Source organism: Schistocerca piceifrons, chromosome 8 (genome assembly GCF_021461385.2).
Source record: "Schistocerca piceifrons isolate TAMUIC-IGC-003096 chromosome 8, iqSchPice1.1, whole genome shotgun sequence".
NCBI lineage: Eukaryota > Metazoa > Arthropoda > Insecta > Orthoptera > Acrididae > Schistocerca > Schistocerca piceifrons.
Window position 1 is genome coordinate 84152184 of NC_060145.1, and position 27511 is coordinate 84179694.

A 27511-nucleotide genomic window follows, 5' to 3' on the forward strand; every position below is an offset into this window, starting at 1 on the left:
CGAACCTGCGTCCGTAGCGGTCGCGTGGTTCCAGACTGTAGCGCCTAGAACCGCTCGGCCACCCCGGCCGGCGAACATTTTTGTTCTACACAGTTATCCTCCTCACAGTTGCTTAAAAGTAAACAGCGTTCGCAGCCATACTGAAATTGTCAACTTTTACTTGAGGTTTTATTCGAAAATGTTTGATTTGTTGCGTGAAATAGAAGGATGTTGCAGTAAAAATGAAGAAAACGGTACAGGTTTATCATACAGCGCTAAAAAGCGCAATTTCGTAAAAAAAGAAAAATGAAGAAAAATATATATCAAACATCGTTTCAATACTTCGTCGATCGTACATAAAGAATGTTCCTGTTATTGATAAACAATATTTTGCATTTATCAATAATAACATTGACCACGATGAAGATCGCACTATTAAGTACGAAATAACAACAATAATTGTTTATAATTTTATGTTTGTTCTTTTAAACTGCTTTCGTTACATAAAAGCACTGAAGTTACACGATCAAATAATTTTTATTACTTACGAAATGCAATTTATAATCGATAAGGATATAAAGTGCACAATGGACTAACACTGAATGAAGTGCAGTTCTAATTATATTAAAAACAAATAACCGAAGAAACAAAAAAACAAAGACAAGTCGTCGGCTGCCAGTTTCTCTCTTCGAGATTAATTTATAATTCTGTCCCTACCAATGCTACCAATACTACCCATAATCCTACCATTTACTATGCCATTGACGTAGTGTACCAAAACTACCGAAACATCGATTTGGTAGAGCGCAACACTTAGATTTGCTGTCCAGGAAAGCAGTCACACACCACGTATCATACTCGCTCCCTTTTTGGAGACGGAAAGACAACTTCGTACAAATTTGACAGCTTAATCCTTATGTTCCTTCTTCCTTTAAGATTCCATACCTCAATCTATAGGAAGTGAACCCTTCTTGGGTCACTTTGTTGTACGTCCGTCTCTCTCTGTCTTTCCGACTGCTGAGACCAATTTTCCTCGGGAACGGGTTGAGGCGTCAAGTTCATGTTTATGTCACGGTCCCTTAGCGGTGTAAATAATTTAAACTTCTTGGCCAGTGCAATATAAAGGTCCGAAAGTATGTGTCACATATTTTGATACACTTTAGCTCACTGATCAAATTAAAGAGGTGTATTCGCTAATTATGAATACTATTAGACATCGTCTCTGCAGTTTATTAGTGACACACGAAAATTTGTCCCGGACCGGTACTGGAACCCATGCGAGCAGTCGCCATAATCACTTCCGCTATCCGTGCGCACCTCCCGAACCGATCGAAACCTCCATAAGACCCTGTGTCTACGTCCTACCACGCACAGTTTCCGTGATGACCGCACAGTGAAAAGATCCTGTGACCACTGGAGATATCCTATTGTACTTGTTTTATTTTCACTGTTAAAGATACGTTCAGTTTTTAGTAAAACAAACACAAAACTGTGTTCTGAAACATGTTTTGTTTCTCCACAAGAGAGTGCCACAAGTTCCTCCAAAATCGTTACACAAAACGTAAGTTTGTCATACAAACAAATGTAAATCTACAGAATGAGGTTTTCACTCTGCAGCGGAGTGTGCGCTGATATGAAACTTCCTGGCGCTGGCCGTGGTGGCCGAGCGGTTGAAGGCGGTTCAGTGTGGAACCGCGCGACCGCTACGGTCGCAGGTTCGAATCCTGCCTCGGGCATGGACGCACGTGATATCCTTAGGTTACTTACGTTTAAGTAGTTCCAAGTTCTAGGGGACTGATGACCTCAGATGTTAAGTCCCATAGCGCTCAGAGCCATTTGAACCATTTTGAACTTCCCAGCAGATTAAGACTGTGTGCCAGACCGAGACTCGAACTCGGGACGTTTGTCTTTCGCGGGCAAGTGCAATATCCTTTCTTTCAGGAGTGCTAGTTCTGCAAGGTTCGCAGGAGAGCTTCTGTAAAGTTTGGAAGGTAGGAGACGAGGTACTGGCAGAAGTAAGGCTGTGAGGACGGGGCGTGAGTCGTGCTTGGGTAGCTCAGTTGGTAGAGGACTTGCCTACGAAAGGCAAAGGTCCCGAGTTCGAGTCTCGGTCCGGCATACAGTTTTGATCTGCCAGGAAGTTTCAAATGTAAATTCACCTGATGGAGGTTTAAACCTTCCAAATGCATCGAGGAGGTAAATAAACAGTGATTGGCAACGTAAACATGTTGTTTGATTCAATGTTTACAATGTTCATTAACATAGAAGTTAGATAAATCTTAAAATCGTGTAACGCTTAAGGTACATCTCTTTTGTATTCACGCAACTCAGTGACTCTCTCTGTTACAATGAATGCTACTCGACCGAATGCAAAAGCTTGTTAATAGAAAGGATTGGATAGTAAATTGCAAGTCTTGGTGCAAAAGTCAGACAGTGATTAATACGGCTAATCATCTCTTCCTTTTGCACGAGAGTAAATTCAGAGGCGTTTTTTTCTGATTGCAAGTTCTTTTTAACGTCGTACAGCGCTTAACTCGTCGTGTTTTGTTTCTCGTTGCAGAGACGGCGATGCTGCTGCCCGCCAAGCTGGGTAACAGCCGGCGAGCCAACGAGACGACCGACATCCGGCGGAACCTGCGGCTCCGCTACCCCAAGCAGCCGCACGAGAACAACGAGTGAGTACCTGCCTACCCGTCTACTTGCCAGCCGATTCTCCCCTTAGACTGCACCCCGTCGCTCGTCGCCATGCGCAAGCCGCGTAAGATGCGACTCGATTTGCCACCGGCTTACCACAAACTCGTTGCCAAATAAGAAAGGCCGCACTTGGGAATCAGATTGTTCATTAGAGAAATCGAGAAGGAAGGATTACACTGTCGGGCTGGAAATGCATAGTTTAGGACCTGCGGCACTGACACGCGTAATATGTCAGCTCTAGCAATAACTTTCCACCGCAGCTATCATTTCTTTCATCATAAATTTTATGTTGCCTCCTTAGTACGAGGAAAATGTGAGTTAAATTAAATGTAGCATGCGGTATCTAGAGGACTTATTTATAACTCTACACATGAAATAAGAAAATAGAAGGAAAAATGCCAGAAATACATCGAAGAAACAACTGTTATACCGAGTGGTCATAATAAGACTTTCCCTATTTAACACGTTACAACACGGAAACTAACGATCGTACGAGTATATACGAAAATAGTAACTGTTCTCGAAGGAACAGATACCATTAATAGAAACCCTCAGCTGCCGACAGGTGGTGTACCCATTTTCAGCTGTCCCGATCGAGGTATATCAACAACACCTGTCGGCAGCTGAGGGTTTGAATTAATTATCATTTATTCTAGAGAAACTGCACGGTAATCAATGGTATCTGTTCTTTCGAGAACAGTTACTATCTTCATGTATATAGTTAAGGGCTACCCAGCCATTGACCTCGGTCTGTGCGAATGTGCACAGGTTGCCCAAACTCTAACGCGAATCGTCACCTTAGTGTGCGCGAGTAATGAGTGGATGGGCAAATATCTATTAGGTACATAACGTATGTAGATTGTGGACAGTTGGGAATTTGGGTCTCTCGGGAAGCGTGCAAGGGAGAAGTCCTTGCAGTCGCGCTATTCATCTCTGTTCTCGGTGGCTCAGATGGATAGAGCGTCTGCCATGTAAGCAGGAGACCCCGGGTTCGAGTCCCGGGCGGGGCACACATTTGCAGCTGTCCCCATCGAGGTATGTCAACAACACCTGTACGCAGCTGATGTTTTCAATGAATTATCATTTACCGTACGAATACTAAACTAGGTAGCATTAATGTCCAGAGTATGCGGTGCACGATTTCAATGCCTCATAGCGCCGCCGTCCAGTTCTATGGCTACTGGCTTCTTGATCAGTCATCGTGATTCATAGTCTCACACATCTGACCATCGCAGTGCACTTGTTCACGTGTCAGCATGAGCTTCGATAAAAGGAGCAGGGCATTATTGGTGAAGCTCTGTTATCAAAACAACAGTAATGCTGCAGCTAGCTTCTAGAATATCTCCGGCTCTTTCTCCATCTGCTATGCGGAGCATGATGATGGAAGTTCGAATCAATTGGAGAACTGGGTGTCGCTGCGGGAAGAGGCCGACGACCGATGCACCACACGTGGTTGATGGAATCGCTATTGCTATGGCAGAGAACGCTGCGGGCACTTCCCGCTCGTCAGGCAGTGCGCGTGCTGTGTCACGACTGTTGAAAGTCCCGTGGTCCAATGTACGGAAGATGTGGAGATCTTCGCCTCCAGTCACTGTGCAAGAACTTCCTGTGTATGGTGAACGTTTCATCGCGTGGTGTGGCTTCACTGCCACGTTCATCATTGGCCCATTCTTTTTTGAACAGGTTGCCGCCCAAGGGCCAAAGACGTGCAGTGTGTTACTGCGATGTGCCTCGCCAGCACGTCATATCCGCCCTACAGGAGAGAGTTTTCATGCAAGATGGGGCCCCACCGCACATCGCTCGTGAACTTCACGTACTTCTCCGATATGCATTTGGAAATGATCGAATTATCAGCCCATAGTTTCCAAATATTTGCCCAGCAAGATAACCTGAGCGCACTCCTTGTCATTACTGGGTTGGGACTACCTGAAGGACAGGGTTTACCACATGAGCATTCACACGTGTTCTGATCTGAAGCGGAGCATATCAAGAGAGGTAGCCAGCATACCTATGGAAAGCTTCGTTCTGCTTTGCAGAATGCAATCCTGCGCCTTCAGACCCTTCTGGACACTGACGGGCGCCATATTGAGGCCCTTTTTTAGCAGTAATGGTACTGATATGCTAATGGTATGATGCACCGTATTTCAGTTGAACTGATTCTGCATTATTTCTCTTCCGCATGTCCTTGGCATTGATACTCCCAAGTTTTGTCCTCGTGTGGTAATTAGTTTCCGTCTTATAAAGTGTTAAATAGAGGAAGTCTAATAATAACCATCCAGTCTTCTTATCTAGTTAAGGCGTGATGGTGCAGCCTTAAGAAAGTCGTTCCGATCACCCCGGTACGCTATCAATTTACACTTGTCAACAATGTGTCGGATGGTCTGGTGCCGTGCTCCACAATCACAGCTTGGGCTGCATTGGTTATCCCTGATGTGCAGAATGTATGCAAATACGGGGTGTGTAAGAAAAGTAGTGTGACTCATTTTTATTTAACAAGTATTTTTTTTTTCAAACAGCGTATTTTCACCTTCAAAGTAGTTTCCTTCGCTAGCTGTACACTGGCGGAATTGTTGTTCCCAGTCTCGTATTTATGTATTAAACTGGGGACCTAGAAACGACGGAGTGGCTTCGTCCCGCCGTAACCCTCAGTGGTTCACAACCCCACAACAGACCACCCAGCCGATCGCCTCCCCACACCAAACCCAGGGTTACTGTGCGGTTCGGCCCTCAGTGGCCCCCTGGGAATGTCTCATATCACAAGAGTGTAACCCTAATATTTGCGTGGTAGAATAATTATGGCGTACGTGTACGTGGAAGCGGTGTTTGGCAGCAGTCGCCGACACAATGTATCTGAGGGGGAATAAGGGGAACCAGCCCGCATTCGCCGAGGTAGATGGAAAACCGCCTGCAAAACCATCTACATGCTGGCCATCACACCGGACCTTGACACTAATCCGCCAGGCTGATTCGTGCCAGGGACCGGCACGCCTTTCCGCTCGGGCGGGCCTGTTCCCAGTCTTGGTAGCAGCGCTGAAAATCTTCTAGTGATATGGCCTTTAACATGTCGGTGACATTCTTTTGAAGAGACTTAAATGTCTCAGGGAAACATTTAATTGTAAGATCTATAAGATCACCTATGGTACAGGACTTTCCCATTACATCCAACGCCAGGGTGTTATTCCAGTGTCGGAGAGCCCTGGCAGTAGTGACAATGTAAAGGAAAGTAAACAGAAGATATGAATTGAAGTTTTTGTTGGGGAGGGCACTCAACTTGAGTAGTCCGTGCAGCAGTGTTGACCATCGTGCTGTGGTCGTGTGATGGTTAGTATTTCTGCCTAGCAAGTAAGAAGACCCGGGTTCGAGTCCTGGCCGCAGCACAAATTTTAATTAATTTCTTCTGCTTCGATCATTCTTTTGTATGTTCTCCAGAGTCCTAAAATGACGTCCTTATGACATTATTCAATTGCTGGAAAAAGAAAAAGTCACAAGGACTCAAATTAGGCGAATAGAGCTGTGGAACAATAGGAATGTCTTTTGAGGTCCAAAATTTCTGAATGGAAGTGGCCGTGCGACATTGGGCGTTGTCAAGTTGCAGCATCCACTTGTCTGTAATATCCGGTCTCACTTGATTAATCCTTTTCCCGAGCCTTTCATGTACATCTTCGTAAAACACTTGGTTGACAGTTTGGCCAGAAGGCATATATTCCTTATGCACGATAGTCCTCCTGCCAAAAAACCAAATCGGTGTTTCTTTGTTTTGTTGCTTCGAGATTTTTTCGGTCGAGGAAATGTCTCAGCATACCACTCCTATCTTTGCTGCCATGTCTCGGGATTGTACTCAGAAACCTAGGACTCATCATCACCTGTGATAACACGACTGAACCATTTGTGGTCATCGGCAATCCTGTCATGAAGATCGACGGACACGTTTCTTCGATTGTCCCTCACTTCAGCTGTGAGGGTTTTCGCCACCATTTTGGCACAGACCTTTCAAATGTGGAAATATTCGGTCAAAATTTGATGTACGATGTGACTGTTTCAGTTTAACAGGTCACCCACCATTCTTATTGTTAAATGTCGGTCTCTACAGCCTGGAACCGCACGACCACTACGGTCGCAGGTTCGAATCCTGCCTCGGGCATGGATGTGTGTGATGTCCTTAGGTTAGTTAGGTTTAAGTAGTTCTAAGTTCTAGGGGACTTATGACCACAGCAGTTGAGTCCCATAGTGCTCAGAGCCATTTGAACCATTTTTTGAATGTCGGTCTGATCTCAGAAGGGCATGCACCAGTTCGACATCCTCGTCGGTTTTTGAAGTTGGTCTCCCTGAGCGAGGTTCACTTCATTCAAGGATTTGTGTCAGTGAAAATTGTGCTCTTCATAACGAATGTATTCCATAGGCCTTTTTAACTTTAAAAAGGTGACACTGGCGGATTCTCCGACTTTTAACACAAAACTTGGTTGCATAATGTTGCTCTAAATTCCATTATTCCGTTTTCGTAATACACAACAAAAATGCAACTTCACAGATGGCGTTTACGAAAATCCGTGATGGCTGTTCGGAATTGAAACTCAGACGGAGCATCTGCAAGGGATGAACACAGCGGTGTAGACAAGTAGAACAACACAGCGTTCCCAGATCGCTCGCAGTGTTGTCAGCCTCATTACTTTTCCTACATATCTCGTACTTCATGTCCTGTTCAGATGTGTTTTACACTGATCAGCCATAACATTATGACTACTCCCCACTGCTACGTCGGATGCCGCCTGGTGGCGTTGCGGGGACGTACGCGGTAACAAAAGAGTGAAAGCAGAGCACACACGGACGGGGGGTCACACTAGCGAAGCCACGGGCAGCAAATGGGAAAGTCCATTGAGATAGCCGACTTTCACAAAGAGCAGCTAATTAATACGCAGAGACTGTGAACGAGTATCTCGAAAAGGGCGAAGTTGGTCGAATGTTCACGAGCTACTGTCTCGAGCATCTACGGAAAGAGACAGAAGAAGAGAGAAACTGTCACTAGACGCTAAATGGTTGGACGTTCACGGCTCTTCACAGAACCTTGGGGTTCGGAGGCTTGTGTGGTCTGTAAAGTAATATAGATGATGATCTGTAGGATCTCTGCCCAAGGAACACAGTGTTGCTACACGCGCAAGTGTTTCGCAGCACGCCGTTCATTGTACATTGTCGAACAGGGAGCTTCACAGCATCCCATCCCTAGTAGCTCACATTTTGACGAAACTACATCGTCATTTACGATTGCAGTGGGCACGAAACCATTGGGATTTGACCGTCGATCAGTGGAAACGTGTCGGCTCTTCAGGTGAATGGCATTTTTGCTACACTAGGTCGATGGTCGTCTCCAAAAACGCCGTCATGGAGGGGAACGACGTCTCGATACGCGCAGAGTGCTACGGACGCAGGCCGGTGGGAGCAGTATTATGTCATGGGAGACATTCCCTTGCTCGTGAATGGGACGTCTGGTAGTAATCAAAAGACACGCTGACAGCTGCGAACCCCCTGCAGCCCTTTGTGCTTGATGTCTTCCCCGACGGCGATGTCATCTTTAAGCAGTATAACTGACCTTGTCTCGGAATCAGAACAGTGGTTTCTGAAGCATTACAGTGAATTCATGTTGACGTCTCGGCGACCAAATTCGTCTAATGTAAATCCTATGGATCCCATCTGGGTCGGTATCGGGCGCCATCACAGTGTACGCAAATCAACGTCCCGTTATTTACTCGAATTACACGACCTGTGTGTAGACATATAATGACACATACATCAACAAACCCGCCAACAAACTGTCGGAACCGTGATATGCAGAATCAGTCATGTATTTCGTTCCAAAGACGGACAAACAAACTATTAAGTAAGTGATCATAATGTTTTGGCTCTCGAGTGCATATTGTACAGTGCAGACGACGTTCGGGTCGATAGGCCCAGAGACGCACTGCTACACGAGAGAAATGTTTTATTCAGCTAGAAGTAGATATCACGTCGTGAGTTATGCGAGGCAGACACGCCCCACTCCGGCGACCCTGGGCAGCGGCGGCTCACGTAGCTGGGGGGAGATGGTCGCGTAGGCAGCCTGCGATGCTGATCTCAGGCCGAGTGGTGGCCGGCAGCCCTGCAGTAACCAGCGTCCTTGACGTCAGCAGCGTTCCCCTGCTTCTCCTGTGACGGTGTTCCTCTGTGGAACGCTTGCTCAGGTCAGGACACTCATTCACTACGGAGGCCAATGGAGTCCTCTCGGCGACTCAGGACAAGCACTGATTCGCCACGGAGGCGAGTGCAGACCGTCATACCGTATTGGCATGTTCTTATAAAACAGATCTGAAGATGGTCACTATAGACCGAAACCGGTAGTCTGACGACAAAAAAATTGTGACCATAGAAGTAAAGTAAAATAAATTTATACAGCCATATAACGTTGAATAGAATGTCATCGACCACGATTCCAGCGGCCTTCTTCTGGGTCAGACCCAGAAGAAGACCGCTACTATCGTGGCCGAAACGTTGGTTTTTCTCCAGCAGCAGTAGTTTTTTACATTATGACGCGGTACCATGCCCAGAAAATTTTATGTCGACTGACTCTGGCCACGGAAGCCTACGCAATTATAATAGCGAATTTGTTATCAGCAAGCTAATGGTCCAGTCGCAAGGGCGGATTTCTAGCTTGGTTTGTGGTCAACCTGAGAATATCTTCCTGGATAGGAAGTTGATTTTCATTAATTTGGGAAGTTCTTTCAACGGGGCTGCTTAACAGTGGAGGGAATAATGTCGCAGTATTCGAAGTCAGTATAGTGGAGTAGTTATTGTGGTGTCACCGCCAGACACCACACTTGCTAGGTTTTAAATCGGCCGCGGTACATTTAGTACATGTCGGACCCGCGTGTCGCCACTGTGTGATCGCAGACCGAGTGCCACCACAAGGCAGGTCTCGAGATACGGACGAGCACTCGCCCCAGTTGTACGACGACTTTGCTAGCGACTACACTGACGAAGCCTTTCTCTTATTTGCCGAGAGACAGTTAGAATAGCCTTCAGCTAAGTCCATAGCTACGACCTAGCAAGGCGCCATTAGCCTTACATAGTTTGATAGTTATCATAGGAAATGTCTCAACAAGAAGAACGATGTACACATCAAAGAATAAAAGATAAGTATTCGAGGAGCTGCATACTTTTCTTATGAGAATTCACTACTTATCCTGTTCCAGAATTCACGCCCGTCTGCGTTAGATTTCGGCCTCCTCTATCTACAAGGTGTTGGCACATTTACCAACACATCAGTTATTATGCCCATAGCGATTATTGTCTGATTGGATTGAGCTCAGTCTGTCTTATACAACGAAATAATAAGAAACCACTTGCATAAAAGAAAAAAGTTTCGATCACTTAGTGCTCTTCTTCAGAAGATTGTATGGTTCAAATGGCTCTGAGTACTATGGGACTTAACTTCTGAGGTCATCAGTCCCCTAGAACTTAGAACTACTTAAACTTAATTAACCTAAGGACAACACACACATCCATGCCCGAGGCAGGATTCGAACCTGCGACCGTAACGGTCGCGCAGTTCCAGACTGTAGCGCCTAGAACCGCGCGGTCACCCCAGCCGGCAGAAGATTGTACCTATCGCATTATTTGCGAGTGTCAACAATAAGATGCATACAGCAAAATGCCACGGTGATGTGGTTCGTAGTCTGTACAAAATGAGTATAAAGAAGAGAAACAGCGAGTGCAGACTTCATGCAGGAGCTCCTGTTTTGGCAGGATGTCTGGACCTACACGCACTATGAACTATATGACCAAGGCATTTTGCTGTATGCATCTTATTGTTGACGCAAATAATGCGATAGTTATAACCTTCTGAAGAAGGGCGCCGGTAAGGAGATTAAACTCCTTTTATGCAACTCGTTGCTTATTATTTCGTTATAGACGTTACATAGTTTGGACAAGAGGGGAATAGAAGCTGTCGAAATGTGGGGCTACAGAAGAATGCTGAAGATTAGATGGGTAGATCACATAACTAATGAGGAGGTATTGAATAGAATTGGGGAGAGGAGAAATTTGTGGCACAAGTTGACTAGAAGAAGTGATCGGTTCTTAGGACATGTTCTGAGGCATCAAGGGATCACCAATTTAGTATTGGAGGGCAACGTGGAGGGTAAAAACTGTAGAGGGAGACGAGGAGATGAATACACTAACCAGGTTCAGAAGGATGTTGGTTGCAGTAGGTACTGGGACATGAAGAAGCTTGCACAGGATAGAGTAGCATGGAAAGCTGCATCAAAGCAGTCTCTGGACTGAAAACCACAACAACAACAACGACAGTTGCTGAGGCTGGGTAAAATCATCTATGTCATTTACGTGAGGCTCCACATCTGTTCGCAGAAGCTCGCCTTATGAATTACTATGCTGCTAAACCTCTTACATTATTTGATTTTCAAACAGCTGAACAAAACTGAACGTACTCAGACATTTCGTTCTTTACCTATTCTGATCAACACTAAACTGACACAGAATATTTTTTGCGCAACGCAATCTGACTTTCAAAAATCCCTACAAAAGAATGACCCTGACTAACAATAACCTATACCTTTCATGAATCACTTACCTCACAAAAATTTTCTTTACTCGAACTACTGCAATACAGCGAGCGCCAATACAGCCAGCTAAATAAAAGATTCTAACTACTGAAGGCACTAACTACTGATAGGCATAGCAAATGAAAGATTTTGATACAGAACAAACAATGTATTTACCTTAATAGTATTCAAAAGTCATAATATACAGGGTGTCCCAGCTATCTTGTTCACCTAAAATATCTCTGAAACAATAACAGCTATTGGAAAACGACTTTCACCGGTATCAATGTAGGGCTGGGGCCCATGAATGTACACATTTGGAAACATTCTAAAACGAAAGCATATGTGTTTTTTAACACAAACTTATGTTTTTTTAAATGGACCTCCTATATTTTTTCTTCAGCAATCCATAGCATGACAAAGCACATTCACAATGGCGTTGATTGCTTCGCAATATTCCCATTACATCCCGAGATATTAAGACGCGAAGTTGACGCTTGAAACACCCGACACGCGCTGCTAGCGCACGTCCTGAGGCTCAGGCGTGAACCCCATGCTGCCCGTAATCGCGATGTGATTGACATGTGTAATCACACCTCCATACTTATCAAGAGGTCCGAAACGAATAATACTGTCTGCTGCCATCCTGCATTAACGTCGTACATTCCAGCAGGTATTTATCCCATAGGCTAGGGGTGATGCCGTTCTGTAACATATCTGTGTACCGCAACTTAGTCACAAAGTTAACTTCGCTTATCGTTAATCCGTTACTAAAAAGGTAATGCCGTTCAACGTTAAAACTTTACTTTACTGTAGATCTAGCGCAAGTGACAGTTAATCATTCACTCGTAATAGTAAAATTCATGTTGATGGTTTTAGTGAAACGAGCAAGTGGACTAAAAGTTTTACCGTTGTTTAGGTAAAACTGTTTTGATTTGGGAAGTTCAGGTAGGACATAGAAGATGAATGTAAACATGTTTAACCAATTAGTTTTATTATCACATAATTATCAATGTTATGTTTATCTAATGCGTTAAATGACAAATTGTTGCAAACAAATATTTCTTAACATCACTGGGTAAAATGGCCCTTTGTAGAAACTTCCACTGTGATACCAGCACTACAACTAAACATGGCGTTCACATCTCATGCTCAAAGTGATGCCCATTGGCTTGCATACATAGGGTCACTCTGCGGATGAATGATGCCCTACTTCGTGCTACTGTTTCCTCTTTGATGGCTGTACAAGCATCAATAATGCGTTGCTTCATGTCCTCTGGTGTTGTTGGTTCATGTTGGTAAACAGTATCCTTCACTGCTCCCCAAAGAAAATAATCCAGCGATGTAAGGTCCGGAGATCGGGCAGGCCACCTAACTGGACCACCTCGTCCAATCCACCTACCAGGGAACTTACGGTTCAGAAGTCGTCGTGCTCGTAAGGCGTTATGTGCAGGGCATCGGTCATGCTGATACCACATGACCATTCTCCGGTTCAGAGGTACGGTGTCCAAGAGAACAGGAAGATTGTATCGTATAAATCTGGAGTATTGTCTGCCATTTTGGATGCCATTTATAAAGAAAGGTCCGATAATGGTATCTCCAATAATCCCACACCAAACATTAACTTTCCACGGACGTTGATGCTCTACCTGACGGAGCCATTTTGGATTGTCTGCGGACCAATAATGCATATTCCTCATATTGACAATTCCTTTGTTGGAGAATGATGCCTCGTCGGTAAAGAGAACATCTGCAAAAAAATTTGGATTAGTCAGAAGTTTTTGCTGAGCCCACCGACAAAATGTTACACTATTGCGGAAGTCATTTCCATGAAGATCCTGGTGTAAATGAACATGGTAAGGATGAAATTTATGACGTTTAAGAATACGCTGTGCACTTGATTTCGACACACCAACTTCACGATCAATTTGACGTTTGCTGATTTGAGGATTCACAGCTATGGTAGTGAGCACAGCAACTTCAGCACGTTCATCTGTGCGTGTTCTAGGACGATGTCAAGGTCTTGGATTTAAGCTTCCCGTTTCACGTAGACGAGATATGAGACGACCAAAAATCCGGCGCGAATGCGATGGCTTGTCAGGGAATCGTCTTCTGTATAGTCGTTCTGCCTGAACAGCATTTCGTCCACTTACAACAGGGTACATTACAGGTATGTAGAGTAGGGTGGAAAACAGACATATTAACTTAATAGTCATAATGTTCGCTAACAGTACTATCAACAAACAAACAATCTCACAACGTATTTCCCGTCAACGTACATTCTCCATAGATCAGCAGCATTTCTACCATATCTTCGTGTGTGTACATTATACTGTACAGTGTAAGTTCCACAACACAACGTTTATTCACAATGTGTACTACCTCCGTGCCGTCACTAGATTACTCTGACGCACGAATACACTGGCAAGCGGTGTACTGCACGCCAAAGCAACAACAAATGGGATGCTCGGAGGGTGGTGGAGTACAGGAGTTTGCATGGGTCGCAAATCATAAACAAGGCCAAGTGGTAACTGTGGCAGTAGTGGGAAATACGTTGGACACTTGACTACGTAGAGCCAGGCCCTGCGCGACAGGCACAATGGGTCATATAGCGCATTAGATAAACCTTATTTTGGGTGTGCAGGATAAATAAGACAACCTGACGGGTATACACCGATCGGTACTGGTTCATATTGTGTACGTAGATACGTAAAACGTGCAAGAGGGAAACCATTATGTGCTTATGAGAGTTGATGGAAGCAGACCGTATTATTCGTATCGGACCTCTTGATAAGTATGGAGGTGTGATTACACATGTCAATCACATCGCGATTACGGGCAGCATGGGGTTCACGACTGAGCCTCAGGACGTGCGCTAGCAGCGCATGTCGGGTGTTTCAAGCGTCAACTTCGCTTCTTAATATCTCGGGATGTAATGGGAATATTGCGATGCAATCAACGCCATTGTGTATGTGCTTTGTCGTGCTATGGATTGCTGAAGAAAAAATACAGGATGTCCATTTTAAAAAAACATAAGTTTGTGTTAAAAAACACATATGCTTTCGTTTTAGAATGTTTCCAAATATGTACATTCATGGGCCCCAGCCCTACATTGATATCGGTGAAAGTCGTTTTCCAATAGCTGTTATTGTTCCAGAGATATTTTGGGTGGACAAGACACCCTGTATATATCAGTTCATGATATCCAGTGTTACAAAATTACTGTCTCTGATGGACACACGTCCAGATCATCCGCTCTCAAAACTCCGTCATCTCTCTCCCCACATTCGCCACTGCTGGCGGCTCACCTCCAACTGCGCAACGCTACGCGCGGTTAACATCCAACTGCCCAGCACTACAATGGCGAACATTCGAACAATGCCAACCAGCCACAGACTGCACACAGCACAGCCAGTGATTTTCATACAGAGCGCTACATGGCAGTACCAACATAAAAACCTAAACAGCCTACTTACAACAACAACTACTACAGTTGCTGATGCTGGGTGAAATCATCTATGTCATTTACGTGAGGCTCCACACCTGTTCGCAGAAGTTCGATGGCGTATCTACTTATGCTCCCCAGTTAGTATAGCAGAGTTTCTGGATAACTGAAGTTAAAATCTTCTGGATAACTTTTTTTTTGTGTGTTTATTTATCCAAACCAATTTTAGAGATGTGCCCTATCGTGAATCATTCCTAGATAATTTGGGTGAGTCGTTCATACGGGCCTCCAGTTTATAGAATGTTGTTCTAGTGTTTCTTTTTTTTTCAAGTGTTTTTAGAATGATTGAGTGTGAGTCTCCATATGTTTACGAAATCAGTAGAGATCATCAATTAGTGTGAACGTAAGCTTAAAATATCCTTTTCGTGGTTCCTGGGTAGTGCTAAACGATGAACACGTCAAGATAGTCAGTAGAACAGTAACAGCGACGTACCTAAACATCGACCTATATTTACTCAATTTACGCTTCGCGTGATCCAATGCCATAGACAGGTACGGGTCCCGTAACAGCGATCAGATGCTTGGACTGGGCGTCGTTCAGCTTGCGGCTTTGGGTTTGCACATCGCGGACTAGATTTGGCGCATTCGTGGACGGCATTTGTGCCCTCGGAATGTCGATTGATTCGCGCAGCGGCGTGTGGGCTGAACCAATACCGACTGAAAGGAAGGCCTCGGCGCTTGTTGGTGGCGTCACGTCAGCTAGGCACGGCGAACGCCAGGTCTGTTGCAGGCAGAAACGCCTGGGCGTGCTTATTGTGGTGTCACCAGACACCACACTTGCTAGGTGGTAGCTTAAATCGGCCGCGGTCCATTTAGTACATGTCGGACCCGCGTGTCGCCACTGTGTGATCGCAGACCGAGCGCCACCACAAGGCAGGTCTCGAGATACGGGATAGCTCTCGCCCCAGTTGTACGACGACATTCCTAGCGACTACACTGACGAAGCCTTTCTCTCATTTGCCGAGAGACAGTTATAACAGCCTTCAGCTAAGTCCATGGCTACGACCTAGCAAGGCGCCATTAGCATTACATAGTTTGATAGTGATAGTATGAAATGTCTCATCAAGAACGTTGTATTCACAATAAGGATAAATAAAAGTTAAGTATTCGAGGAGCTGCATACTTTTCTTATTAGCATTCAATACTTATCCTGTTCCAGAATTCACGCCTGTCTGCGTTAGATAGCGTGCATTTCGGCTTCCTCTATCTACAAGGTGTTGGCACATTTGCCAACACATCACTTATCACTATAAATCTCTTATTTTTCGACGAAATGTTTGGTATTGTTTTGGATTCTGCAGTTTTATTTAGATGAAAGATTTTCTTACTATCGTAAAGGTACAAATGAAGATCATAGTTCTGTATTACTGAATCCTGTCGAAACAAACGTAGATCAATATGAGAAGATGCTGTGCCCCATTGCAAGCTTCGGAAATTTTACATTCAAGTAACTATATTTACTTGATCCATTCTGTTATCGAAACTTACCCCAACCCCCTTACAATTAACTCGTTTCTTTTATTTATTTATTTATTTATTTTAGTTTGACATCGTCACTGGAAATGTGAACTAATTTACATGTGTAAATGTCCAACTGTTGCCAGTCATCAGATTACAGTCGTTTTCAACGGAAGGAATTCTAAACAGGAAACAAAATAGCTTCATAGATGGAAAATACTGCTGAGCTTAAACTTTTTTAAACATGCACATTAGAAAAGATAAATATTCCCCTCTTGCAACTGAAAGGAGAAACTTTATATGATAAAAAATTTTATTTAATAAAACAAGTGTCTCTCTTTTGCCTCTTCTTCTGTCCCCCTCCCCCTCCCCCAACGTGTACAATCGCAAAATATTTCATTAACATTCAGTGCTGCTCACCCCATAATCAACCAAGATACCTAAAGAAGAGCACCAATACGTTCACAGTTTCTTGTAAAAGCAACGCAGTACAAACGTAACTTCCTCAGATTTACAAATAAGGTAAAGAAGCACGAATTCTGTTGCTGGTGGACCATGAAGTTGTTTTTGTATGTCAGTCCTTAGAACAGGTGGAAATTTAAGTTCAGGAGTACACTATTTGTTAAGATGTGTAATGAATTTCACAATTAATTGATTGCAGAAATCTCTCAGAACAACGTGTGTTGGTCAACTAGCGCCAATAGTTTCACATTTTCCTGTGTCAGAGAGGGAGACACCACCATTATGAGTATGCCTGCCACAGACCTGGCGTTCGCCGTGCCTAGCTGACGTGACGTCACGAGCAAGCGCCGAGGCCTTCCTTTGAGTCGGTGTTGGCTGAATTCGAGGCGCCGAGCTGTGTGCCGCAGCGGAATCAGGCAGCAGCAGGGCCCAGGGATATCTGCAGCTCATCTCTCGCTTTGTCGACTGTGTGAGTTGCCGCACATGTATGCCCGGTCTTGGATTTTCATCTACACGTTGGCGGAATATCAAGTCCATTTTCTTTAAAAAAAAAAAAAAATGCTCAAATGTGTACGAAATCTTATGGGACTTAACTGCTAAGCTCATCAGTCCCTACGCTTACACACTACTTAACCTAAATTATCCTAAGGACAAACACACACACCCATGCCCGAGGCAGGACCCGAACCTCTGCCTGGACCAGCCGCACAGTCCATGACTGCAGCGCCTTACAAAGGTACATTGTCCAAGACGCGACGCACACTAGCGACTGCGACGGGTCGCTGCGTGACGTCAGAAATTGGCTGCTGGCGCATGCGCAGTTTGAGTTTGGCATGCGACGCGCGACTGTTGCGGCAGCTGCCGCAGCACTGCACCAGTGAGCAGTGTTGCGACGGAAGTCGGACGACGCAAAGACGTACGGCTGCCAGAAAGATGTCGAGCCAGTCAAGGAAAACTGAAGTGAGCCACTCACAGGATGTGATGCTCTGTGAGCTGGTCTCGCAACATCGTTGCCTTTACGATTTGAAGAACCCTAAATATAGGGACACTTTGTTCAGAGACAGAATTTGGGAAGAAATTGGTGCACAGTTGAAACTGGCAGGTGAATGAAATATATATTATTTTCCCATTAATGCAAATTTTTCAGTCGTGTCGCTATGATTTACCTACCACATCATATAAAAAATATAATTGATGGCAAGGGAATATTAAACTAATTTGAACGTTTTTTCGCTCTGTTGAAAAGCGTAAATTTTTGACATTTGTTGGTTTTGTTAGGACATCTACTTCTACTTGGGTATCCTCGTCCAGGTTCAGAAGAAAATACTAGAGGTGAGTAATTTATCCTCTTCCCAAGAATGAGAAGAAAATATATTGAAGGCAGCATGTCTTTACTTTTAAGAAACCTACAATTCGTGGCATTTTAAATGAAATTGTCAAGAGCATATGGAGAAATATTAGTAACTCATACCGGAGAAATATATGACATAAAATAGTTTCATTAGGTCCAAATGTGTCAGCGAAACAAAACAAATGCATTCTCTATCGTGTGGTGACCACATGATTCACGTTGCGCGTCGACAGAACTGGCGGCTAGTCGCGACGCTCCCGGTGATATATGAGCCCAAATCTCGGAAACGCAGATCGATATCATTCTGATATCAACTTTAAAAATAATTTCGATGTGTTAGGTTCTTTTCATCGGCAACGATGTATGACCTAACGTGAACCATACGCAAAGTAGCCAGCGACCACATTTTTCACTGTACACAATTAAAATTTTATGCAGTATGTTACTTGTAAATTAAGTATCGGAATAATTAGACCGCTCTGCTAACGCCGCGCGGCTCATTTTCTTTCTGCCCACAAATCCCTGTTCCTGCTAGGTATCCGTTTCGTGTCTTTTGCTCATTTTAATCCATATGACCATAAGAAAACGTCCTTGTGATGCGATAGTGAACTCTGGCCACAAAAAAAAAAAAAAAAAATAGCACTCCCTTCCCAAATTTGACTTGGGGTGAACCCCACAGTCCTGTGCTGAGTAGCCAGTTTCAAGAGAACAAGGTGCAAAGCAGTTAAGAGTATAAAACAGCCATTGGTTTTTTGTGGAAAGAATGAAAGGTAAGACGGTGACTTCACCTCAATCACTGTCAGAAAATCTCACGGAGCTCGGAGTTGGTGATGAATGCTTGCGTACGTTAGGTCTATGACGTTACATCTTGCAATCATTACATCATATGTCCAGTTGTGATTGCTATGTGCACACAAGCGCAGATAAGATGGTCACTCCAAAAGAAATGCACACTATTTTTGTAAAAATACAGTTTTCAGTGTGAAAGTTTTACAGTGTGTAGACACATCCTTCCCGCTTCTTTTCAAACTTAGTTCAACCTGTTCCCGTGAGTGGCGCCGTCACAGCATGTCTCCAAATGGTTGCTGCACGTGACGATCGTCAGAAACAACGTGCTGTCGTAGAATTTCTGTGCGGTGAAAACGAGACAGTGGGAAGCATCCACAAGAGGTTGAAAAATGTGTATGGAGATGTTGCTGTCGATCGCAGTACATTTAGTCGATGGGCAAGCAGGTTACGTGATGAAAGTGGGCACGGCAATATTGAGGATTGTCCTCGCAGCGGCAGGCCTCGTACTGCACACACTCCAGACAAGGTGCAGAGAGTTAACGAATTGGTGACTGCTGACAGACGCATCACAGTGAACGAATTGTCACGCTACGTTGGGATAGGGGAAGGAAGTGTTTGCAGAATACTGAAAGTGATGGCGTTAAAAAAGGTTTGGGCCAGGTGGGTTCCCAGGATATTGACAGTGGCTCACAAAGGGACAAGAAAAACGGTATACAGCGAACAGGGTTCGAAGATGATGACTCCCTTGTGCACGCTGCCAAACAGTGGCTCCAACAGGTTGGTCCAGAATTTTACCGTGCGGTTGTACAGGCGCTGGTTCCAAGATGGCGTAAGGCAGTTGAGAGGGATGGAAATTATATGGAGAAATGAAAATATTGTTCATAATGGATGTATCTACACACTGTAAAACTATCAAAAAAACTTTTAAAAAAATAGTGTGCATTTCTTGTGGAGTGACTCTCGTATTTCCACACACTCTGTCTCCTTTACCGCGTAACTGATCTGTACAGTCCCTGATACCTCTCTACAATACCATCACTTGAACAATACAACAATATAAAATCATTTCTCTCCCATTCCATTACTCAGCCGTCTTCTCCAAGTCTTTTTCAGTATAGATACCCGACAGTGGAATGATCTCTGTCACTGTATCAAAGAACTAAAGAGATGTATCCAGCTTCAAAATGCAGCTGATCACTTAAGTACCTTTCTTTCCCGTAACACCATTTCCGATACCACTAACTAGTGGACGCTATTTACATCCACATGATCACGCTGCAATAGACACATACGTGTTCGGTAGAAGGTTCACAGAATTACTCCCAGACTAATTCTCGGCCCTTCCACTGTGTAGTAGGACCAAAGAAAAATGAACACCAAAATCATTCCGTGCGAGTTCTGGTTTTTGTTATATTATTACTACACTCTTTGCTCCACAATATTCGGAGAAGGAAACTGGTGACTGAAATTTTGTGCTATAGCTTTTTACTTTCTTCTAGATATTTTGTACATAGGATAACAATAGTGAGCTATGTAGAAAAAGCGTAAATTTGTTACAAACTACGGCGTGCACACTCTTTATTCAACAGGTAAACCTCACTAAAGATATTCGGATTTAGGTTATGACATGTTCGATACGACTGCCATCTTTGGCAATGATATGGCGCAGACGAATAGCGAAGTTCTGCATGACCCGCTGCCGTACCGGAACATCTCGATGCTATCGATGACATCCTGAATGACTTGTTTTCAGCTCAGCAGTCGTTTTGTGGTTATTGCTGTACACCTTGCCTTTAATGTAGCCCCACAAAAAGGAGACGCATGTGTTCAGATCCGGAGTATATGGCGGCCTATCGAGGCCCATGCCAGTGGCCTCTGGGTACCCCAGAGCCAGAATGCGGTCCCCAAAGTGCTCGTCCAGGGCATGAAACACTATCCTGCTTCGATGGGGTCGAGCTCCGTCTTGTATGAACCACATCTTTTCGATATCAGGGTCACTTTGGATGATGGGGATGAAATCATCTTCCAAAACCTTCACTTACCGTTCGGCACTCACGGTGCCATCAAGGAATATCGCATCGATTATTCAGTGACTGGGCATTGCACACCACAGTCACCCGTTGTGGGACAAGAGAATTCTCGATCGCGAAATGTGGATTCTCAGTCCCCCAAATGCGTCAGTTTTGCTAATTGACGAAACACTCCCAATGGAAGTTGGACCGAACCATATTAATGTATTCATTCCCATTATGCCCTGCGGCAACTGTGTACCTTGAACGTCCTAACGCAAACAGTTCAGATATTATGATGATTTTATTTCATATAGTTCAATAATTGTCAATCTGTAGCAATTGGCTGGCTCTGAGCACTATGGGACTTAACAGCTGTGCTCATCAGTCCCCTAGAACTTAGAACTACTTAAACCTAACTAACCTAAGGACATCACACACATCCATGCCCGAGGCAGGATTCGAACGTGCGACATGATCGAGAAAGTGGAGAGAATTGTTTTGGGGGATCGCCGAATGTCTGTTGAACAGATCGCCTCCAGAGTTGGCATTTCTGTGGGTTCTGTGCACACAATCCTGCATGACGACCTGAAAATGCGAAAAGTGTCATCCAGGTGGGTGCCACGAATGCTGACGGACGACCACATGACTGCCCGTGTGGCATGTTGCCAAGCAATGTTGACGCGCAACGACAGCATGAATGGGACTTTCTTTTTGTCGGTTGTGACAATGGATGAGACGTGGATGCCATTTTTCAATCCAGAAACAAAGCGCCAGTCAGCTCAATGGAAGCACACAGATTCACCGCCACCAAAAAAATTTCACTACGGTAACAGGTGCACCCTACGAAAATGTTTTGAAGAACAAATTCCTTCTTGCACTGCAACAAAAACGTCCGGAAAGGGCTGCGCGTGTGCTGTTTCACCAAGACAACGTACCCGCAATCGAGCTAACGTTACGCAACAGTTTCTTCGTGATAACAACTTTGAAGTGATTCCTCATGCTCCCTACTCACCTGACCTGGCTCCTAGTGACTTTTGGCTTTTTCCAACAATGAAAGACACTCTCCGTGGCCGCACGTTCACCAGCCGTGCTGCTATTGCCTGGCGATTTTCCAGTGGTCAAAACAGACTCCTAAAGAAGCCTTCGCCGCTGCCATGGAATCATGGCGTCAGCGTTGTGAAAAATGTGTACGTCTGCAGGGCGATTACGTCGAGAAGTAACGCCAGTTTCATCGATTTCGGGTGAGTAGTTAATTAGAAAAAAAATCGGAGGCCTTAGAACTTGAATGCATCTCGTATTCCATGACACTCATGATGTCCTAATAAACCGAGGCAGAATGCGTTTGGCAGAACAGATATCTGAAATGTGTTCGCAGTTGCTAATGTGGACAACTACCAGCTATAGAATGGAATGACGACAGTGAAAATGTGTACCCAACTGGGTCCGGAACTCAGATTTCTCGCTTATAGCCTTACCATTTTTCCCTCCAGGTTGTTCGTTATTGTCGACCGCGGTGGCCGAGCGGTTCTAGGCGCTTCAGTCCGGAACCGCGCGACTTATACGGTCGCGGGTTCTAATCCTCCCTCGGGCATGGATGTGTGTGATGTCCTTGGGTTAGTTAAGTTTAAGTAGTTGTAAGTTCTAGGGGACTGATGAACTCAGATGTTAAGTCCCATAGTGCTCAGAGCCATTTGAACCATTTGTTCGTTACTGTTCGTTGAATTTGTTCCGGGCGGACGTCACATGACACCTGTTCAAATTCATAGCTGATTCCTTCACTCAGTTTTTTTAAATTTATTATTTATTTTTATTTCAGAGAGCAGTCAGCTCTCTGACCGAACGCGCTGAGCTACCATACCGCGACCGTTAGGCTCTCCCCCATTAAGCTATCGGGTCCAAGGCCAGACCCAAGCTTCCGTATCTTTTCAGCCATGTGTGTGCAACTTGCATTCGTACAGTCGTTATGTATCCCATCCACGGGAGACATTTTAACATAAAGTCACTTGCCCAGTGTCGGCGAATATATTTTATATGACAGTGGTTGTGTTGTTCCAAAGCATAATGCAATGTTCCTTGGGACATCCATGCATGTCCGAAGGAGCCGGCACTGCGGTGACTACAGCCGTTATGAAATGCACGAAATGTATTTGCAGTTGCGAATACGAACAACCGTCAGCTGTAGAATGTAATGATGGCAGTGATAACCCGTGCCAGACACACGGATTTCCCGCTTGTTGCGAGTGGTAGTGATATGTGGGAAATCCGGGTTCGTGTCCCGATTCGGCACAGATTTTCACTGCCGTCATTCCATTCTACAGCTGACGGTCGTCCACATTCTCAACTGCGAATACATTTCATGCGTTCCTAAGTACATCGTGTTCTTAATCCACAAAAACATTCTGCAATCAGAGTGATAAAAACTTGCTATTATTATTATTATTTATTTTATGGCCTTCATTGGACCACTCTAGTCAAAAATACAAATTTGTAAACAAGTTGTTACACAGGGATACAATTTGGCTCAACAATAACTTAATATGATATTCAGGTAATACAGAGTCTAGTCTTATATGAAAGGTGTTTCGCTCTTCTGTCTGCCCAATATTTCTTCATTCTTTCAGATATTGTCTTTCTTTCTTCATCAGAGACCACTCTTTGTGTACTGCTTTCATTGATTTTCATTTGTAGTCTGGTTTGAGGGTTTCCGGTTTTATTTGTCATTTTTTCAAGGTCATCTACAGTAATTTGGAGTTTTTTATATCTTCCTTAATTACTGTGATCCATTTAATGTCGCTCTCACTATTCCACAATTTTTGTATAATTTTTTTACTAATTCTGTTTCTGGAGTTCTCATCAGATGTCCAAAGAATGAGATGCGTTTCATCCTGATCGTGCTCATGACTGGTTCTATTTTCTTATATACTGTTTCATTTGATGCTATTCTCCAATATCCATTTGTTTTATACTGTTTATTTACACATGTCCTAATTATTCTTCTTTCTATTTTTAGTATTCTGTCAATTTCTGTTGTATTACTTGTTTTGAAGATAGTTTCAGCTGCATACGTTATTTATGGTTGTGTAACTGTTTTATAGTGTTTTAATTTTCCATCTATTGATAGGCTTATTTTGTTGTGTGTAGTTTTGGTAATGTAATTTGCGTAGTTCAGTTTTTTTGTTCTATTCTGCCATGATGGCTTCTCATTTAGATTGTATGTTATTATTTCGCCTAAATATTTAAATTGATCAACAATTTTGATTTCCTGTTCTCCTATTGTAATTTTGTTTGCAAGTGGTGGATCAGTTAGCATAATCTCCGATTTTTCAAATGATATTCTAAGGCCTACTTTCTCTGCTATTTCTTGTAGTGATTTCACTTGTTGCCTGGCTTCTTGAACGGTGTTTGCTAGGAGAGCAAGATCATCAGCGAATCCCAAGCAGTTTAAGCTAATATCATCTTTTGCACTTCCAATTCTTATCATCTTTGGATTGTCCTTGTACCATTATCTCATTATGTATTCCAGTGCACGGTTGAACAGTAATGGTGATAGGCAGTCACCTTGTCTTAAGCCTGTTTTTATGGGGAATGGTTCCGAAATTTCTGCTCTAAACTTCACTTTTGATTTGGTGTTGGTTAGAGTGAGTTGTATTACTTTTATTAGTTTTGGATGGAGTCCTAGATGTCTTAAAATTTTTAATACTGAAGGTCTGTGGAAACAGTCATATGCCTTCTTAAAATCTACAAATATTATTGCCAGAGGCTTGTTCCGTTTCTTGTAGTATGCCATAATCAATTTTAAACTAATTATCTGCTCTGCACAGCTTCTGCATGGTCTGAAACCTCCCTGATATTCCCCTAACTCCTGTTCTAATTGCTCCTTGGTTCTTTCATATAGGATCTTGGATAAAATTCGTATAGTGGGATTCCCATGAACAATGTACATCAGCTGAATACCGGAACTGCCTCATGATGCCGGGACAATGCACCCAAAGCGTGTAGTAAAAAAATAAAAATAACAATTTAAAGAAGTCTTAAAATGTAGTAGACTGCATCGTACACTTTTTATTTACGTTTTAAACTGCCAGTCACGGAAGCATTCTAGCGAAGATGTGCACCCTAAAATGTAATTAAGTCAGAACTGTTTACATTTGTATAATTCTCTGATCATGTCCAATGTGACAAGATAAGCATTGTAGTAACCTCTCCGCAGAAATTTTGATAAATGAAAATAATGAAAATGGAGTCAAGTTTAACCTCTCCACACGAAATTTTGTTAAATGAATAATGTGAAGTGGAACCATGCGTAAACTCCTCACAAAAATTAAGGAATGAAAATTGACCATAAACCCACACAATAATATTAATTAAATAATGAACCATGAACCAAATGTAACCTCCTAACAGAAATAATAATATCTGGTAAATTTTGTAAGGACAGCAGCGCTGACCCTCGGCCCTGTATTCTGAATAAAAAAAGCAAAAATTCTTACCTCAATAAAAACTGCAACTATATCTGCTCTTATTTATCGACACAGCTTCGTGCAATGCTGGCGTATATTTTTTTTTATTCTTAGAAGGAATGCATAGGAAATATTCTTTAAATTGAAATGAATGCTTTTTCTTCAAAAGAGTGGAAAAATTCTTTAAATTGAAATGAATACTTTTCTTTAGAAGAGTTACTTTATAAAAAATTATTATTGGGGCATTTTTCTGAACAAATTAAATTACAATTAACATACATTATTAAATATGCGCAATGCTGCTTCTTTACCTTCTACAACAATACTCATCCTCCAGAGTCCTGACCAGAGTCGCGAGCAGAGCACACAGCCGACGCATGCCGACACCCGCAGACTACTGTATCCGACTGACTACTACTGCAGACTCGCGCAGACAAGCGCAGACTAGCTTCAAGCAGCAACTAACGATAAACTACTCTCTGGTCAGAGATTCTGTCATGCCTCGCCCATCGCCGGCGAAGCATACACCTTACAGCATTATCGATACAGCTTTAAAGATGTTGCCGGCCGGCGTGGCCGAGCGGTTCTAGACGCTTCTGTCCGAAACCGCGCTGCTGCTACGGTCGCAGGTTCGAATCTTGCCTCGGGCATGGATGTGTGTGCTGTCCTTAGGTTTAAGTAGTTCTAAGTCTAGCGGACTGATGACCTCAGATGTTTAGTCCCATAGTGCTTAGAGCCATTTGAACCATTTTTTTTTTTAAGCTGTTGCAAGCTCGGGGGCTGGAGAGGGCTAGGAACAGAGGACCACTCCACTTCTGTTTCTCCGACAGGTGGTCTGGGACGTAAACAAACGACGCTGGCTGTTATGGCATTTTTATTAACCATTTGCAACATCGAGTAAGATTTACGGCCCTCGAGGTGACGAATGGAGGAAGATTCATCGTCAGGTGGACGATTCACGACCGCAGATACATTTTTGCCGGTGGCCTGGGCTTTGCGCGTGTCACAGTGATTTGCGGATTTGTCCGGGGCCGTCGGCGCGCCGCGCATCACTGCCGCTGCCTCCTGCCGCACGGCGGCCGGGTCGCGGCATCTGTGCGGTCGCCGTGCGATCCTGATTTAGGGCGGAGGGCGGCCAGTTGATTTAGGGGCCAATTAAAAGGGCGCGTCAGTCGCCGCTGATATAGGGCGCTGCGCCAGGCGCCTCACCCGCCGCGAACCCCTAATCTAAACTTGGCGTCAACCCACGTTCCCCTTCAGCACTTCCGCCGATATCGTGCGGCGGCGCTAGTCTGGAACCGCGGGGGGAGGGGGGGGGGGGGCCGAAACTTGCTCTCTCAAGTTTTTACACGATAAAAAAATGTTCCTACCTTGTTCGACATTGTTCTCACGGTTTCATAATATGTCCCTTGAAATGTTCCTTTTTTTTTGTTCTTAATCCCAGAAAAACCAGGTGTTGACAGATGTGAAAATTACCGAACAATCAGCTTAATAAACCACAGCTGCAAAATACTACCGCGAATTCTTTACAGACGAATGGAAAAACTAGCAGAAGCCGACCTCGGGGAAAATCTTTTTGGATTCCGTAGAAATATTGGAACACGTGAGGCAATACTGACCCTACGACTTATCTTAGAAGCTAGATTAAGGAAAAGAAAACCTACGTTTCTAGCATCTGTAGACTTAGAGAAAGCGTTTGACAATGTTGACTGGAATACTCTCTTTCAAATTCTGAAGGTGGCAGGCGTAAAATACAGGGAGCGAAAGGCTATTTACAATTTGTACAGAAACCAGATGGCAGTTATAAGAGTCGAGGGACATGAAAGAGAAGCAGTGGTTGGGAAGGGAGTGAGACAGGGTTGTAGCCTCTCCCCGATGTTGTTCAATCTGTGTATTGAACAAGCAGTAAAGGAAAGAAAAGAAAAATTCTGAGTAGGTATTAAAATCCATGGAGGAGAAATAAAAACTTTAAGGTTCGCCTATGACATTGTAATTCTGTCACAGACAGCAAAGGACTTGGAAGGCCAGTTGAACGGAATGAACACTGTCTTGAAAGGAGGATATAAGATGAACATCAACAAAAGCAAAACGAGGATAATGGAATGTAGTCGAATTAAGTCTGGTGATGCTGAGGGAATTAGATTATGAAATGAGACACTTAAAGTATCAAATGAGTTTTGCTATTTGGGAAGCAAAGTAACTGATCATGGTCG

General features: G+C 43.8%; 1 protein-coding gene across 1 annotated transcript in view; it reads left to right on the plus strand.

Moving 5' to 3' along the window:
- Positions 1 to 27511, plus strand: part of LOC124712088 (somatomedin-B and thrombospondin type-1 domain-containing protein-like) — a 317554-nt gene that overhangs the window by 137323 nt on the left and 152720 nt on the right. Inside the window, exon 2 of the mRNA XM_047242384.1 lies at positions 2540 to 2654. Coding sequence (XP_047098340.1) covers positions 2540 to 2654 — 115 coding nt within the window. The remainder of the gene's footprint in view (positions 1 to 2539; positions 2655 to 27511) is intronic.